At 48.9% G+C, this 16998-nt stretch overlaps 8 protein-coding genes across 9 annotated transcripts; 5 read left to right on the top strand and 3 right to left on the bottom strand.

Moving 5' to 3' along the window:
• Positions 1-492: 492 nt before the first annotated feature.
• Positions 493-2378, bottom strand: FVEG_04024 (hypothetical protein; the record flags this gene model as incomplete). The annotated part of the gene is made up of 2 exons (XM_018891710.1): positions 493-1609; positions 1658-2378. The coding sequence occupies 2 exons, from the start codon at positions 2376-2378 to the stop codon at positions 534-536; spliced, it is 1797 nt and encodes a 598-aa protein (XP_018748274.1). The 3' UTR covers positions 493-533.
• A 310-nt stretch (positions 2379-2688) lies between these two features.
• FVEG_04025 (hypothetical protein) lies at positions 2689-5226 on the bottom strand. The gene is made up of 2 exons (XM_018891711.1): positions 4089-5226; positions 2689-4035 (listed from the first exon to the last, which is right to left on the bottom strand). The coding sequence occupies exons 1-2, from the start codon at positions 4573-4575 to the stop codon at positions 2819-2821; spliced, it is 1704 nt and encodes a 567-aa protein (XP_018748275.1). The 5' UTR covers positions 4576-5226; the 3' UTR covers positions 2689-2818.
• Positions 5227-5300: 74 nt separating this feature from the next.
• On the top strand, positions 5301-5675 carry FVEG_04026 (hypothetical protein; the record flags this gene model as incomplete). Its single annotated transcript, XM_018891712.1, has 1 exon — positions 5301-5675. One exon carries the CDS (start codon positions 5301-5303, stop codon positions 5673-5675), a length of 375 nt encoding a protein of 124 aa, XP_018748276.1.
• Positions 5676-6560: 885 nt separating this feature from the next.
• FVEG_04027 (hypothetical protein) lies at positions 6561-8040 on the top strand (the record flags this gene model as incomplete). The annotated part of the gene is made up of 2 exons (XM_018891713.1): positions 6561-7412; positions 7462-8040. The coding sequence occupies 2 exons, from the start codon at positions 6561-6563 to the stop codon at positions 7963-7965; spliced, it is 1356 nt and encodes a 451-aa protein (XP_018748277.1). The 3' UTR covers positions 7966-8040.
• A 130-nt stretch (positions 8041-8170) lies between these two features.
• On the top strand, positions 8171-9441 carry FVEG_04028 (hypothetical protein). Its single transcript, XM_018891714.1, has one exon. It carries the CDS (start codon positions 8453-8455, stop codon positions 9164-9166), a length of 714 nt encoding a protein of 237 aa, XP_018748278.1. The 5' UTR covers positions 8171-8452; the 3' UTR covers positions 9167-9441.
• On the bottom strand, positions 9301-11733 carry FVEG_04029 (hypothetical protein). The gene is made up of 3 exons (XM_018891715.1): positions 10432-11733; positions 9935-10381; positions 9301-9875 (listed from the first exon to the last, which is right to left on the bottom strand). The coding sequence occupies exons 1-3, from the start codon at positions 11494-11496 to the stop codon at positions 9513-9515; spliced, it is 1875 nt and encodes a 624-aa protein (XP_018748279.1). The 5' UTR covers positions 11497-11733; the 3' UTR covers positions 9301-9512.
• An 809-nt stretch (positions 11734-12542) lies between these two features.
• FVEG_04030 (lactoylglutathione lyase) lies at positions 12543-14198 on the top strand. Of its 2 annotated transcripts, XM_018891717.1 has the most exons (5): positions 12543-12771; positions 12831-12859; positions 12962-13398; positions 13450-13732; positions 13782-14198. In XM_018891717.1, exons 1-5 carry the CDS (start codon positions 12608-12610, stop codon positions 13955-13957), a joined length of 1089 nt encoding a protein of 362 aa, XP_018748281.1. In that variant the 5' UTR covers positions 12543-12607; the 3' UTR covers positions 13958-14198. The 2 variants fall into 2 exon arrangements, with proteins under 2 accessions (XP_018748281.1, XP_018748280.1); XM_018891716.1 differs by having other exon boundaries at positions 12575-12771; positions 12831-13398; positions 13782-14073.
• A 585-nt stretch (positions 14199-14783) lies between these two features.
• Positions 14784-16878, top strand: FVEG_04031 (phosphoglycerate dehydrogenase). The gene has a single exon (XM_018891718.1). The coding sequence runs from the start codon at positions 15002-15004 to the stop codon at positions 16709-16711; it is 1710 nt and encodes a 569-aa protein (XP_018748282.1). The 5' UTR covers positions 14784-15001; the 3' UTR covers positions 16712-16878.
• The last annotated feature ends 120 nt before the right edge of the window (positions 16879-16998 follow it).

Genomic DNA, 16998 nt, shown 5'->3' with positions numbered 1-16998 from the left:
AGCTTAATAATATTAGATTTATAAGTCCCTCCGCCATAGACAAAGAATGTGCGGATCCGCAGCATCCAGTGCGGGATGTGGGACAAAGCGTAACTCCCGAACATGTTTGCGGGGAAACGAGTTCATTAGTAGATTACATGACTACGAAGGTAGCCTTTACCAATTCATTCTCGATTCAGGAGATTCCATAGGACAGCCCAGTTTTGTTTCCATTTGATGATGTGGCATACGCAGCGTTGATCGGCTTATGCTCGCAATGAGAGGCTGATGTAGATCAAATCCGATTCAAGAAGCTCAGCTCTTCTCCTCAACCCCAGACTTTGACTAACTCGGCAGTGGAACGCTCCCCGCAACTAGAGGCAAGCTTCAAGGAACATGGGGTTTGACCCTACGGTACTTCTTCAATTGTCCTTTGCACCGCCGTAGGCTAACATGAACCTCCGGCGGGCCGAGGTGTGAGACATGTGCCCAGGCAGCCAAGGAAACAGATGAGCCGGAACCAGGAAAGTACTTCAATTTGTATGCTACACTCCTCAATATCCAAAGTCCTCCCAGACAACCTTCTCTCCCAGCAACCAACCTTCCAGGGCAGTCAGCAGAGCTGGTGCTGTGCACAGAAAGAAACGGGCGTTTTGGCCTTTGAACCTCTCGATGTCATCAGCGCCTATTCGTCGCTTTACTACCCGTGTCCCAGCCCGCTCGGCGTCCTCCAACAAGTTCTCCTTGTCCGGCTGACCAGTGACGAACAGTGTAGTCACATTTGAGAGCCCTGGAATTCTTGAGAACGTGTCACTCGCAAGGGGTAAGTCCTCGTAGCGTAGAGTCCAGAGCAGCACAAATGGAGCTTCGTGTTGAAGTACAGCTGGCGCTTGTGCAAGGACAGGCGTAATTCCTACACCAGCCGCGATAAAGACAGATTGAGGACCTTTCGGTTCCAAAGGGACGCGGAAGCCCTCTTCGCCGCCAAAGCCAATTACCGGTATCTCCAAAGGCACACGAAGGTTGTGCTTTCTCAGGAAGCTCGTGACTGGACCATGTTTCCTCATTGTGATTTGTACCTCTCTATTGTTCTCTGGTGGGCTTGACACAGTAAACGTTCGGACATAGTCATCGTTGATACTTTGAGGATCGTGATCGGCCATATGACTGTAGCCACTCGACACTTCTTGCTCAAAGTCCAAAGTGATATACTGTCCTGCGTGCCATGCACTGATAGGCTTTGTCGAAGATAGCTCAAAGGTGTATCGGTCAATGGATGGCGTAAGAACTTCACGCTTAATCAAGCTTGCCGTGATACCATTTGATGAGGCGTCGGCAATATGCGCATCGTGTTCTGAGAGTAAGTGACGGACAGGAGGGTTGTAAGGCGAGTATTCGCCCAGTGCGCCTCGGAAAGGCAGTCCCGACTTGACGAACTTTGCAGCAGTAATTGAGATCTTTACCGCAAGTTTTGTTCTTGCAAGATAAGAAGAAGCCTCATCACCAACAAGTATTGATGCGCTGCCTGTGGCATAAAGAACGTTGGCTGTGTTATAATCCGGAATAACAATGCCAACCAGTGGATTCACTCTGAAGTTGCCGAGTGTCTGATATAGTCTATTGCCTGAGACTGATACTTCATTAGCTTTGTTCATGAACAAGGGGATGTAAAACTCACACTCTGGATATATCAGGTCCAGTCCGTCCTTTTCATTCTTGATAATCCTCATGAACCCAGGACTTCCTCCACGATGATTTGTGTCCATTGTGACCCCATTTGTGCTCGACAAGAAGAACATGTCTGCCGCTGCAACCAGATCTAGGGCCTCCTGTGACAAGGGCAGCTTGTCCAAGACAAGCTCTGGTGCCATCTCATTAGGTACAATATCCTTTTTGTTGAGATATTTCGGACAGTTGCCCAGACTCTCGGTTACAGCCATGGCCATCTGTACTGCTTTGCCTTCCTCTACTGTGGCACCGGCAATCATGTTTCCTACCAGCTTTACGCGATCTCTGGTCTCCAGGTCGATGGATAATCCTGCCATTCCTTTTCCTTCGCCTCCATTCGGCCTGTTAATAGCGCCTTCTTTCACCCCGTCATCGTCAATCCCATCCCAGAGGGCTCTAAAGACAGGATCGTGGCGAGTATCAACTGAGCTGTTGAACGCGAGCACGCCTTCAGCTACTGGCCTTGCAAAGCCCCGGTCTCCGCCCCATACTGTAGCCCATGGGCGACCCTCGCTATCCAGCGTTCCGAGGGCTACCAAGGGCGACTGCATCACTCGCATGCCATACTGGGGTGCTAAACCTGGAAACGTTGGGTTTCCTCTTTTAGGGACTTTGAGTTGCTTTTGCACGGCTAGTTCGCCCTCGTGCCATTCTGATGTCGCTGAGGGCATGTTGTTATTGACAAAGGGTCCGTATAATCGTAGTAAATGACTTTGAAATGCGTATTGTAAGCTCAGTGCAAGACTGTGAAAGAGAATGTTCAAAAGAAATAGCTTGGTCATGCCGCTCTATTAAACCTCCGACTTAGTCAATTCTATGTCATCAGTATATGTCAGCAACCAAGATTGAGTTCCTGCTGTCGACAAATCGCCAGCCGTGGGCTTTTCTCTTTTAAGGGCGTAGTTGACCACACTGCAGGGTTGCTCACGACATTAGCACGAATAATAAGTAATCAGAACGCCCAAGTCAGCATGGCAACACCACTCCCTCCAACATGTCAAAATTGTCATCTATCACTTCTATTCAGGCTTCTTGGGGCAAGAGTCCATCTATGGACATGATATTATTGATTCGTGATTCATTAATAATCCAACATATTTGATATAATCATTTACCAACCACCTGGTCTTTGAGATTCAACATCATAGTTATAGGGAGGGGCCCTTTCAGGTCTCGCAGATGCTGCGCGAGGCGGCATTGGGTTCGTCAAGTTCCTTTGTGGAGGTCCCCGGAAAGGCATTGGCCCTGTAGCACTTCGTACTGGAGGATTGAAAGGCCGTTGCATTGCGGCTCCGCCCTGGTGAGAGTTCACAGATGATGTAGTGCTCATGCGACCCCCAGGATTGTAAGCTTGGTACTGGGGTGTCTGAGCCGAAGGAAATGTTCCCATGGGCTGCGAAAAGGTATCCATAGGGCGAGCGCTGGGGGCGCGAGTCGGGGGAGGGAAGAAAGGCGCCATGTCAGAGTTCATTGGACCAGGACTCTCTGTAAATCGCCCGGGAAGAGTTGTCATTGGGTCCATTGCCATTTGATTTGGAGGATAAGGCCCAAAGTTATCATGCCTGTCAGTGGTAGATCGGGGTTGAGTCTGTCCCTGGTAGTTAATAGGAGGCACATCAGGCACGGGGGATGCGATCCGTCCATATCCACCTCCGGATCTAGAAGTGGCTCGGGATGCGTAGCTCGCGATAGATGCCGTAGTGCCCTGTCTCGATGGCAAAGTTCGTTCTGAAGCTGGGGGTGCGTTCTCCATGCCACCTGGCGTACCTGGGCGTGAGGTGTAAGGTGGCAATGTCATCATGGTGTCGTTACGATTGAGAATTGGTGGGTGATCCATCTTGGTGGCTGGGCCAACGTTTGGCAAAGTTGGTAAGGTGGCAGCTCGGTCGAGGTGAGGCTTCTCTCCATTCTTCTTGGCCGCCTTGATTTCAGCCTTAAAGCGGCTAGCCTCCTCCCTAGCTAGAGCTTTGTTGACCGTCTTTGTGACAATCTTCATCAATGCCTTGGTGACCTTCCGCTCGCAGTATCCAGAAAGACCACCGTCGGCTGCAGGAATCCAATGGTATAAAAAGAATACCCAAAACAGAACGGCAGCGAGAAGGAAAAGCGCAGAAAACACCCAGATAACCAGAGTGAAACACATTCCGGAAAGAATAAGTGCCTGTTGATAATCTTCTTCGGCAAGAATCTTGATCTTCTCGAAAAATCCAGTAATGGAGTCGCCCACATTGTCTGCTGTAGGCGTCAACTGTGCCTCATACACTGACTTGAGTGTAAAAGCATTGAGGACCTGGCGAGGACCTGAGCAGATGATGACTCGGATCCAGGCTATAGAAATAAGTAAAGAGTATTTCATAAGTTAACATAACATGTAAGCATACCTTGAAAGTTGAAATATGTGAAGAGCGCAATATATTGTGCGCCTTCTTTACTTTTGGTGAGTTCAGCAAAGACTAGGAATCTTTTCCAACCTTGCGAACCAAGTCGAATTGATTCCCATCGAACGGCTAGGCTGTCAAGATAGGATTCCGCAACATTGCCTCGTCTGATAACCCGAAATGCGCGGAATCCCTCGTAAGCTAGGTTGATGAATGAGAGAATAATGCAAATAGAGAAGATCCATTTCGTGACGTCGAAAGAGATGGCAGGATCGATCTTTGAAGACCAACGATCAAACACGAGTAGGTTGACGGCAGTAAAACTGTCAACAACGTAGACCGCAACTGAAACGAGAAGCATAAGCCACAGGTAGATATAAGCGAATACAGTTCCGCATCCACGGCTCTTGAAGTCGCGAAGATTGATGTATTCCCATTTCTGGTCAGCAATCCCCACAACCTGCTTCTTTCGATTCCCGCAGCAAGCCATGATGAGAACTGGGATCGTATGAGGAAGCTATTTCGAAAAACAGAGGTCGTCGGTGGGTATAGAGGTTGTCGAGTGATCGAGTGGCAAGATATCCGGTTCCTTCGCCAGCGAAGACCGAATACACCGCTATCAAAAGAAACAGAAGCAAGAACGTCGAAAAAAAAACAATGAAAATAAGCGATCGTGATAATTTCGTGCTGCAACCGGTGCGCGATAAGTGAGGGTTTAGTGTAAAGTTGAACACATGGCTGTAGTTTGATATGTCGTATATACTTTCGATTAGATAGATATGTTTTGTTGTTCAGGAGAAATATTCAAGAAGGTATCTTAAAGGGATGAGTGAAATCCGTAGATGTTAGGACTCAATAGAGAACAATAGCCATATAAGGATGGCTGTTCGCGGTGGTTGAATGACGATATATTGTTTGAGATTCGAGACAATGGAATGAAAGATTGACGAAACCGACACAAGAGAGATTGTACTGAAGCCAAGAAAAGAGCCGTCAAAGCTGTGGCAAGAACAATTACTGTACAATAGCAGTAGAAGGCTGGAAGATGAATGAAAGAGAGTCTGGAACAATGAGACACGGCGGAAATGGGAGGGATGTTTCAAATGAGAGGAGAGTGCCTCAGGGCTAAGGTAGTTAAATCGCAATACAATCCAGCATTGACTTGACTTCAAACAGGAAGGAGCGGAGATCAGCATCTACAGCAAGTGTAACGCTATGAGGACCCTGGCCTTTAGTGGCGCCATTGCCTGCAGGTACCAAACGCCAAACGTTGAGAGCATTATCTTGAGGGCTCATCGAGACCAACGATTGGCTGTGGAGATTGCTGCGGCGCAAAAGAAGGCCACTGTCAACAAGAACTCAGTGGTTCTGAACCTATTGCCTCTGTCGGGCCTTGGATGGAGAAGACTGGGCATTGCCGCTGGTGTTCGCTCATTTCTCTTGTTTCAGTGGCTGGTTTTCTTTATCCTCCAACCGCCAACTGGAATCTTGACGGCCCAAGAAGACGGCGCGACCAATCCCCCGGCGCCAGACACTAACAGCGAATCAGCGCGATTAGCCGCTGTGTTCAGCGGTAATAATTCTGGATAACAACAAAGCCGTGTAACCAGAACAGACAAGGACAAGAACAGCACATTATCAAATGAAACTTGGATCGGTACTCCCGAATTCTCGAGTTTCAGCGTGGTTGCATCGCAACAAATCCCCCAATTCTCTCGGGTCACTCGAATGGGTGAAACGTGCTAATAGTGGTCGGGTTGCCTCCCCCGCGTCAATCCATGCCAGAAGCACCGAGACTGTTGCACACAAAGTCGAGACTCAAGAGCTAACTTGGTCGCAATCTTGGGTCTTCGGCATTTTTAGAAACCCGCTTGCATGTAAATCTTCATTTCCCGAGGAACACCATAATAAACTCACAATCACTCAATGGCATCGCATGACTTGACAAGACGAGGTGCTTTATCGATCAAACAGCTACTGTAACTTGCCTCGGTTGCTTTCACCACGGCGGCCACAATGATAATTACTGATTGCTGGCTGTTGGCTGTTGGCTGCCTCAAATATTGAGAAATAACGCAATTAGGCCATTGCGGGCTGAGTATTCACCCATGACGTTATAAACTTTCCCATCACACCTTTTCTTTGTTCGAAACAACTCTAAGAGGGTCGTGCGAGCAATGGCTGTACTTGAGACTAACCGCTACTCCCCGATATGCACATCAGTAACTGACAAAATCAGACATCTCTTTGTTTGGATAGCGCAAACAGCATCGTATTCACTCGAACAAAGAAATGAGGCAATCATTGGCTTCATCCAACATGTGTCGGAGTTGGCTTCTTTGTTATCTGTTCCCGTCCCAGGGACGACAGCAGAGGTCATGACAAGAGGAATATTTACTCTCAGAAATATCTTGAACATCTCATCTACTACATCTTCCTCTTGCCTCAAGTGAACACGCCGTCTCTACCATCATCATGACTTCCGAATCCTCGTCGAATCCTGATATCAGGATGTTCGGTAGTCCCACCACAGAGGTTGAGAAACCAACATTTGAGCTCGTCGAGAAGGTCAAGAAGAACGTCTGGATTGTCACGAGAAAGGGAGACCCGCGACGAGAGAAGTATCTTGCCAGTCCTAGCAGCCCTTTCGGAGTGAAGCCTGATGGTACTGTCGATGTCACGAAGGCAGCAGCTCTCAACACACTTCTATCGACCCATAATCAAGCCTACACTATCCGCCAGATCCTCAATCACGAAAACCTCATTTCCATCGTTGGTGTCATAGAAAATTGGCCTTTCAACAAGTCACAAACATCTGACATTGTCCCGGAAAACAATGTTCAGATGCTCGTCTGGGACTTTGGTGATGCTGGTAACCTCAGCGCTTTGTTCCGCCATTATCCCTGCACAAGTCCTGATTTCTATCTACCGGAATCTCTCTGTTGGCACGTTCTGCGTTCTTTGATTCGCGCAGTGACTTATCTCCATGACGGGAAACGACTGGTTTACCGGCCCGAGCAACTTGGTCATCATATGGTCAGGGAATGGGTTTCTGTGAACACCGATTGGTTCCCAATTCTGCATCGTTGCATCGAGCCTATGAATGTTTGGCTTCAGCATCCTCGAGGCAATGAGACCTATGGCCAATGTAAACTGGGCGATTTTAGCAACGCAGCTGTCACATGTCACGTTGTGGATGATCAATTCGATCCTGACACTATTCACTCAGATTCGAAGGGGATGGCATTGGCTACAAAGGAGGGGATGTGGCGGCTGGAAGATACTCGATCTGACTATCGTGTCCCCCCAGCGTCGATTCCGAACGAGGTTGGTACTCAAAGCTGATCAATAACTACCACAAACTCACATACTGTAGGGAGATCGACCCTATACCCTCGGAGACGAGTTGTGGTCTATTGGGGTGACGGTTTTCACCATGATGACTGGCCAGGCTCCAACTTACTACTGTGAGGAGTGCGGTTGTTCACATGTCGCTTTCTGCGCAGACGGTGGCTGTCTGGAGAAAGAGGCCACTGAAAAAGGATGTGACTGCTTACTTGGTGGGTGTGAGCATATAAGCCAGACGGAATGTAAAGAAGAGGTCTCAGGATGGTCCGATTGTCCAGCTTGGCATAATTGCTCCGAGTTCACCATCAACATCCATTCGTACCTTGCACGAGCTCGTTACACCAAACCATTGCGTGCCATGATCATGGTAATGCTAGGATACAACCCTGCACAGAGAATGGAACCTTGGGTTAGAATGGTAGAGGTTGCGCAGATGGTGGAGCTCGCATATGGACAGTGGAAGCAAGAGACTGAGGAGGGGAGACTCTACGTGGATGTTGAGGATGACCTACTTCAGAGAGCTACGCAATGAGAATGTGAGTAAGCAGGAATAAGTGTAGTAGGGTCTTGTCTCCATATATTATTTTTTTTTTTTATTAATAGTACTCTTATAAACCGAGATAATTTTCTGGGTGCCTCACAATAATCATGTTCTTTGTCATGAACCGGGCTCGAATTAAAGGCCCAGCAATGAAAGAGCCAATGATCTTACACGACTGCATGTCAATATACAGAGCCAATGAGATAAAACCAGTCACAAGCTCTCCACTTCGGGTGCCCCGCTATCAACGAGGCTTGAACAAGTTGAACCTGGCCTGGACCTGAGCCGTTTCCCTATTCCACCTCAACACGCATTAAGGCTTTGATTCTTCTCTTCCAAGCAACGAGCGGGTCCTTTCTCGTTCCTGTATAATAACCTAACCCTGTTCTCCTATTCTATTGAAGATTCACGTCAGATTCTGGACTCAGAAAAGTCCGCAGAGGCTATCAACTTGTCAATAGCCAATCGTTCAATCATCATGTCCATCTCCCACCCAACGCCTCCTCTTCTCCTCACAAAGCGCCTTACGGCGTTCCTCAACGCGAACCGAACTCCCCAGCTTCCCACGCTTCTTCTTACAAGCCCTCACGGCAAGCTTCTCGCACACGCAAGCCTTCATCCTGTGGCCGCTCTTCGAACACATGCGACCGTTGCCGCATCCCTCCTCGCCATACACTCCACCTCGGCACCTGCCCTCGCTGCGTCTCTGCCCGGTTCTCGCACACCCGATCCGATCGGAAGCTCGCCACCGGAAGAGGATGACCTCGAAGACGAGACAGATCGATTATCACAAAGCCAGCAGCTCGACTCACACAAGTCTGGCAAGGGACGTGGCATCAAGCCTGCTACCGTCACGGTTCAACTTACGAGCGGTACTGTCGTGATCCGTAGGTTGAAGTGCGGTCTCCTCTTTGTCTGCGTCGGACCCGCCAACCCAGATGCCACAGAGCATGGCGTGCTCAATGTGCATGATCTCCATGTTCCCACTGGCGAGTCATCCCATGTTGGTAGTCCAGATGGAGCGGACAGTATTCTGAGCACTGGTGGACAAACAACAGCTAGTCTGGAGAGTAATGCAGGCTCTGCCGCTGCAGTAACTGCCCTTCGCCGTCATGCCACTGAGCTAGCTCGTTGGCTTGACGACAAGCTTGGCACGCTCACTGTTCCAGAGGAGGGTGTTGGCGTGGAGTAATGGCATCATATTTGGTACAAGCGGATTGGCATAGGCGGCGTTAGGATTTCTTCTGAGGGATAATCAAGGAGTGGTTTGAGAAAGGCTTCTTCTTAGGCGTTAGGGGCTGCCTGTTACAGACACGGCATTTATATAATCAGAGACATTGATGATACGTAATATTTTTGCTCAAGATGAGGGTATTAGAAATACAAGCCGCTTCCAAAGATTGTATGTTTGAAGACCCCATACCAATCCGTTCCTAAACAACGCCAAAGCTCATAACGCCTCCATATGCTTTTAGTTCCATGGTGCAAAGGCTCGATTCCTTCGAGGCACTCCAATATTCCCAAGAGAAAGAAACAGGCTACTCTATGCTCATACGCATGATCCCATCGTGAGTATCAATCATTCCTTGGAAACCAACCCGGCCTTTACTGTTTAGTCGTCCAGCCGCAGAGCTACTGCCGGATAGGTTTCCTGGTGTGCTGCCGGCTTCGCTTGGTGCACTACTGCCAGCCTTATCGCCGCCGTTACTACCGGGACGAGAACCCCATGACATACCATCTCGTTGGAGTGGACTCTGCATGACTGGTGAATTGTGAACGCTCATGCCAGGGCTCACAGCTCGGCGTTTGAAGCTAACAGGATCAAAATCATCATCCCGTCGACGCTTGCTGTTGATTCTTCTAGTTATTTCTGCAGCAGTTGGTGGTTGAGTACCGCCATTCTGCGGGGCCCAAAACATTAGTTTGTTGTTTCTTTTTGACCAGACAAGGGTGCACTTACAGTAGCTCCACCAACTGACGGTGAGTCCATCGCCACGTCTTCGCTAATACCAGAGGATGAGCCTCGAGGAAGAAAAGCGGCAGGAGGCGGTGTGGTTCTGGCGCCGCCGGCGCTACTCGACTCAGAAAAGGTGTCCCAGAACGTCTTCCCTTTGGAGTTCTTGATAGCATGTTGCTTAAAACTGCTAGAGAGACCCACGGATATGTCGCCCATGATATCATCCTCGGGTACGTCGTTCAGGCCTTCTTGCTGTGTCAAGTTGGGTGAAGAGGGTGCTGTTGTTGATTGAGTTGATTCCAAGGCCGGTTGTGAGATCCTGGGCTCAAGCTCCATATCGCAATCACGAACTTGTTTAACAACTTCGGCCTCTCGACGAAACTCAGACTCGGCGGGAGTGCTCTCTTCCATGAGCGCAGCACGAATGCGCGCGAATCCTTTTGTCTTGGGCTGTACCGAATTAGTTGCGTGCTCGTATGAATCTGATATAAGTGACTTGCCAAAAGATTTCCCCGTCTTGTTACTACCCTCCGAATGACATTGCGCTGCCCATCTCCAAGCCCGTCCACATCTCCCATTGCTCGTGTCTCATCGGAATCTGCACCAGAAATGTGCAATTGATTAGCCTGCCAACTGATGCTCTCGCGACGGGCTCGAGAAGAATTAGTTGGTGGTGACTTGGATAGAGATGCACCACTGAATCCCAGTCCCAAGGACCCACGAGCCTTCTTCTTGGCTTGTTTGCGGGGTCTTTGTCGCTGTTGGAAACTCATGAGGCTGCTCATTGCAGGGGATCCAAAGGTCCCACCAGACCCTTGGGGACCGAGAATTGGACCAATCTTATGGACTTGCGGAGTTGTTACGTAGGTCTCGTCCATGTCCTCATCCATCAGGTCATCGTCATCAGAGGTACTTGACGAATCAGAGCCAATCGCCTGGCTCCCAAGCGAGCTGCTGATGTGCATCTTTTCCTGGTTGCCCATGACGGACCACAGAGACGTCGATGTTTGTTCCGGGCCGGCATAATGACTTCTTCGGCTCGGTATGTTCATAGCCCGGCCACCAGCGGTGGGCGATGAATCGGGAGAAGACTGCTCGGCGAGGGTCGAGTGATGCAGGCTGGTAGCGGCGCGAGAGAAGTCGAGACCACGGGAACGACGAGGAAGTATATTGGTTGGAGATGCGTATATCTGGGAGTGGTCCAGTTTAGGTGATAGAGGTGCGGGTTTGGCATATGAGTTCGCGGCTGGTGGAGTAAATTCTCGAGGGGGCATCTGTATGGAAAAGCCACGGCTGGAAAAGTTTGGTCGCCGGGGCGTCACTGGCTGAGGTGTCGGAATACTAGTGTCGTCTTTTGAAGTCCGTCGAGATGCCTCGACGATGCGTGGTGAGGGAGAGAGTCGAGAGGGGGTTCCTCCTCCATCGGACATGGACCGCGTTTTCGTCAAGGGCGACCGAGCCTGGGCTTCCTGCAATCCAGTAATTTCCTGATATCCAACAGCCTTTAGATCGTCCATGATGGCCGAGTCCTCATATTCGCCCGCAGTAGTTCGGAATCGATCCATGATGGCTAAAGTGTTGCTTTTGCAGACGGTTACAGTTTCGAGTTGGCGGTCACTATTGCTAGCCTTGAACGTAATTTTGAACAAGGGGCAATAGCTTAGATGAGGATAAATATATCATGGCATTAATGCTGTGATGTGGTGAGGATTGAGAAAAGAAACCGTAAAGAAAGGGCGTAAAGTCAAAGAACGCGAGGTATTGCGATGAGTGGGCGGCTAACTACCTAATACTGACTGCAGCAACCCTGAGGTGAGTAAATAGAAATCCATCTCTTTTAGGTTTGGCTGCCCAGGGCCGCTAAATTAGTTCCACAGGCTGTTGGCGGCTGAGAACGGCCCCTCAACAGTGAACTACAGCAGTTGGCCTAGGTTCATTGACGACATATTCGGTAAAGGTGCATAAAGCTGGGTTTATTTTTGTACGGTTCATACAATTTGATGTCTGTGTCGCTAACAAAAGGGGATAGGCAGTGTAGAATCAGCATCATCCTTTATGTCACTAAGCTGGAACCTAATGAATTATTAACTGGCATCTATGTATGGTGTGTGGGAATATGATGCTACCGCTTGTTGAAATGGAAGCCTGTGTCATAGTGAATACAATGAGAGAGGGGGTTGAGTTACATTCTTACGACAATAGATAGCCAATGGCCCTGTGAAACAATGCGCCTTCGCTGCATCAGGACAAGAGGATACCCATACCTAATAAAGACCAGTTTATCCTAGAAGGGACCTGTAACAGATAGGCAGTTTACTCAGTTCCGAACATACATATGCATTGTCATTCCGAGCCCGGCCAGAAAGAATACCTACCCTACACAACACCGTGTTAATCAGTTTTGAACTTACCTTATGGTGCCTCTTTCATGATTAACAACTACAGGAGAACTGACAGAGATCTTTTGACATAATTGAATACCAAGTGATTGTAGATGACTGCGTGCTGTAGTGCTATAGAAATTATAATCTCTCTGCTTCTACAAAGGATGCTTTGACGTCAGAGGTGGGGTTAGTCACCGAATGGAGGGGCTTACTCAACGATCCAATGTTTCGGCTATCATGATAAAATCCAATAATTTCTCACAGACTCAATTCATACTGCACAAAAAGCTCAATGAACTTTGCAAGAGCCGCACAGCGCATCAGGTCCATCCAAAACTTTCTTACTAGACAGACAGTTCCCCGTATTCCTGTACCTGCTATTGCTGCTGGACAATCCAGATTAGTCACCATGGCTTCAACTACAGATACCAAGAACTACAAGTTCAACCACTCAATGTAAGTGCAGATCTCCATGCATCTTCGTTAGGAAAGTATATACTAACTCGGTTCAAAAGGATCCGAGTCAAGGACCCCAAGGCTTCCGGTAAGTCAGGCACCTTGATGTCCACAGCCCTGATCATCAAGCCTCATCTTAAGCTTAAATTGAACCAACTCACTACCTGTGCGAATATTGACCCAAATGCAGCTAAATTCTACGAATTCCTTGGTATGAGCCTTGTGAAGAAGCTCGAGTTCCCTGATAGCAAATTCGACCTCTACTTCTTTGGCTATGACTCTCCTAATGCCTTGTCACACAACAAGAGCACTTTTGACAGACAAGGACTTATCGAGTTGACTCACAACTACGGCACTGAGGATGATCCTGAGTACAAGGTGAACAATGGTAACCAAGAGCCTAACCGTGGTTTTGGCCACACCTGCATTGCCGTCGACAACATCCAGGCTGCCTGCAAGCGTATTGAGGATGCTGGTTACAAGTTCCAGAAAAAGCTGACGGATGGACGCATGCGAAACATCGCCTTTGTACTTGACCCTGATGGCTACTGGGTCGAGGTGGTTGCCAGAAACGATTACAAGCAGACAGAGGATGTGAAGGAGACTGATGTATCAACGTACACTATGGTTTGTTCACCATTCTTGCCGATCTTCTAGAATCTCTAGCTAATGATCTAGAACCACACCATGCTTCGTGTCAAGGATGCTGAGAAGTCCTTGAAGTACTATCAGGAGGTTCTTGGCATGTCTCGACTGCGCACCCTTGAGAACCCTGAGGCCGGCTTCAACCTCTACTTCCTCGGATACCCTGGCGATCAGCCTTTCCCTGAAGGCCAGGATGAGAATACCATTACCCATCGGGAGGGTCTTCTCGAATTGACATGGAACTATGGCACCGAGAAAGACGAGAACTTCCACTATCATGATGGTAACAGCCAGCCTCAGGGATTCGGCCACATCTGTGAGTTAATATCTGTGTAGGAGAGCATACATGAAGCTAACAAGTTTAGGCGTTTCGGTTGACAACATTGACGCGGCTTGCAAGCGATTCGAGGATCTGAACGTGAGCTGGAAGAAGAGACTTACAGACGGCCGAATGAAGAACGTTGCCTTCTTGCTGGATCCTGATGGCTACTGGATTGAGCTTGTACAGAATGAGAAGTTCTCTGGCAAGGAGAACTTCTAGATGCCGCTACATACATATTCTATAACAACGAAGCCCTATACCTCAAGATTGAGATTTCAAACTTAGAAAATGATCTCGTTAAACAAGGCAACAAATCTGATATGTTTTACCGCATAAGAAGGGAAATGAAGCCAATCATCATCATAATGCAGAGCAAGCGATGCACAATGTAAATGGCGTGGGGCAAACAATTGATCTCCGGTCGTTTTCTCCCGCCGGTTAATAAGGCTCTCATCGTACAAATAGTCTTTTTGTACCTTGATAGTTACAGTGATATCCATCTCTGTTAGAGGCCAATTACTTAATAGCGCCCTCCAATAGATGATGGCTTCGAGAATATCGATACAGGCATTTGTGCCCATTGAGACCATATCCCGGGTTGACCGGTGAGCCATGTTGCCGTGTTTTCGCCCCGTCATGTACCAGGTGAGCGTATCCAATGCAACTGGACTTCTTTGCCCGGCAGACACGGGTCGTTTCCAGCGGTGGCACTGGAATGCTTGTACTATGTACCCCACGACGGGCCGTGGCTTGCAGTAGTTGAACATGGAGAAATGAGGGGTTGCAGCTTAGGCTGAGTCTGAGATACTGGTGCCACACTAAAGCTCAAGCTTCAAGCTCCACGGACATTGATGGTTACTCTCTTGGTGCCCCGCCATATCCTGTACCGTGCCGTAGTACTCTGACTGTAATCACAATACTTCACTCGCCGAAAGAGCTTTACGCGCGTAGATGAACAACCCCCGCGCCAGAGATCACTGCCTCCGTGGGGTGCTTGCATGGGAGGACAGACTTCTGCATCTCAATCTGCCCGTTCTTATTAAGGACTTTTACTTTGAGAAACGGTGATCAAGGCTGATCTGGGCTCCTTGGATTGGGTAGCCAAAAAGGTGGCGGTTATCTGTCTCATGGGAGGACAAAGACAAGAGGGGGACGTCATCTCGATCTTTTTACTTATACTGAGCCTTGTGCCCTCACTTGAACTGTTCTTAGTATACACACCGTCTTTGCAAGTACTTCAGAATACCACCTACTCGACTCACCATGTCCCCTTCAGCTACTTTTGACACAACTTCTACTGGCCACTCAAACCGTCTTAAGATCCTCGTACCTGAGAAAGTATCTCCAGATGGACTAGCTTTACTCACCCCTCACTTTGACGTTGACAACCGTAAAGGATTAACGGCCCCTGAGCTTATCAATTTGATCCCTGACTACCATGGCCTGATTATTCGCTCCGAGACGCAAGTTACAGCTGAAGTCGTCCAAGCTGGACGAAAGCTGAGGGTTGTTGCTCGGGCTGGTGTTGGAGTTGATAACATAGATGTCCCTGCCGCAAGCGCCCAAGGCGTTATTGTTGTGAACTCTCCTTCAGGCAACATCCTTGCAGCGGCAGAACACACTATTGCACTCCTCCTTTCAACAGCTCGTAATGTGGGCCAGGCAGACAGCAGTGTCAAGGCTGGCCGCTGGGAGCGAAGCAAGCTCGTGGGTGTTGAAGTCGGCCGTAAGACCCTCGGCATCATCGGTTTGGGCAAGGTTGGAATGAATGTCGCTCGCATGGCCATAGGTCTTGGGATGGCAGTTAAGGCAGTCGATCCTTATGCAAGCACCGACATGGCTCGTCAAACAGGCGTTGAGCTGGTCCCTGGGTTGGAGGACCTGCTTCCTGTGGTTGACTTTCTGACCATTCATACGCCCCTGCTTGCTACAACGCTGGACTTAGTTGGCGAGGCAGAGTTTAAAAAGATGAAGAAGACAGCTCGTGTGCTCAATGTTGCACGCGGCGGTGTGTATAATGAGGAGGCTTTAATAAAAGCACTTGATGAGGGATGGATCGCAGGAGCGGGTATTGACGTCTGGTCTTCAGAGCCACTGGCCCCAGACTCAGCAGCAGCCCGGCTCAGTCAACACCCCAAGGTTGTTGCGACACCTCACCTGGGAGCCTCAACGGTAGAGGCACAGGAGAATGTTTCAATGGATGTCTGCAAGCAGGTCCTAGAGATTCTTCATGGTGGACTTCCTACTAGCGCTGTCAATGCCCCTATTATCATGCCGGAAGAGTACCGCAAGCTGCAACCATCTGTGCAGCTTGTCGAAAAGATGGGTCGTCTCTATACGCAGCACTTCGTGCGCAGTAAAGGGGGCATGATAGGGGGACGTCGATTCGAGCTCACATATCACGGCGACCTGGCTGGCATGACCAACACCAAGCCGCTGTTTGCTGCTCTTGTCAAAGGTCTCGTGTCCACGTTCAGCGACTCGCACATCAACATGGTCAACGCAGCACTCATTGCCAAAGAGAAAGGCATTGTGATTAGCGAGACTCGTTCTGGCGATTCGCCTTCGACTTATGCCAACCTGGTGACACTACGTTCATACCAGGCTGGCAGCAGTGGTAGTGAGCAGGTGATTGAAGGCTACGCGAGTGATGAACGAGTCTTCATCTCCAAGTTGGACAGGTTCAATGGCGTGTTTACACCGGAGGGAACCTTAATTATACTGCACAACTATGATGAGCCTGGCAAGATCGGGGGAGTAGGGATGGTTTTAGGCCAGCACGGGATTAACATCAAGTTCATGCAAGTGGCCAGTCTGGATCCCGAAGCTACTAAGGGAGCCGACACCCCGCCTGACCCGAAAGGCAACGAGGCATTGATGATTCTTGGTGTTCTCGGGCCAGTGAGTGGTGAAGTCTTGGAGGACTTGAATAACTCCCCAGGAGTTCTTGATGTTGGACTGGTTAAGCTGTGATCACGGTGCTGGTTAGTCGAACGACGTGAGGATACCATTCAACATGCTCAAGGGTGGCAATGCAATCGTGACTACAGCTAGGAGTGCTGGCTTAGAAGAAAAGAAAGATAAAATAAACCTTTATTATGAGACGATTATCACATGCTCTGAAGAAATTTCTAGCCCTAAGCTTGGTGCCAAATGATTGAACTAAAGGTCTGATGGGTCTATTCTAAACTTATACACAAATCTTTTTGTCATTTAGTTACCTTATAGGGATCCCCAGTTTTCTTGCCTCTCCCTGACAA

The sequence above is a fragment of the Fusarium verticillioides genome, chromosome 2 (assembly GCF_000149555.1).
Source record: "Fusarium verticillioides 7600 chromosome 2, whole genome shotgun sequence".
Taxonomy (NCBI): Eukaryota; Fungi; Ascomycota; class Sordariomycetes; order Hypocreales; family Nectriaceae; genus Fusarium; species Fusarium verticillioides.
This window is presented reverse-complemented; position numbering and strand designations above follow the sequence as displayed.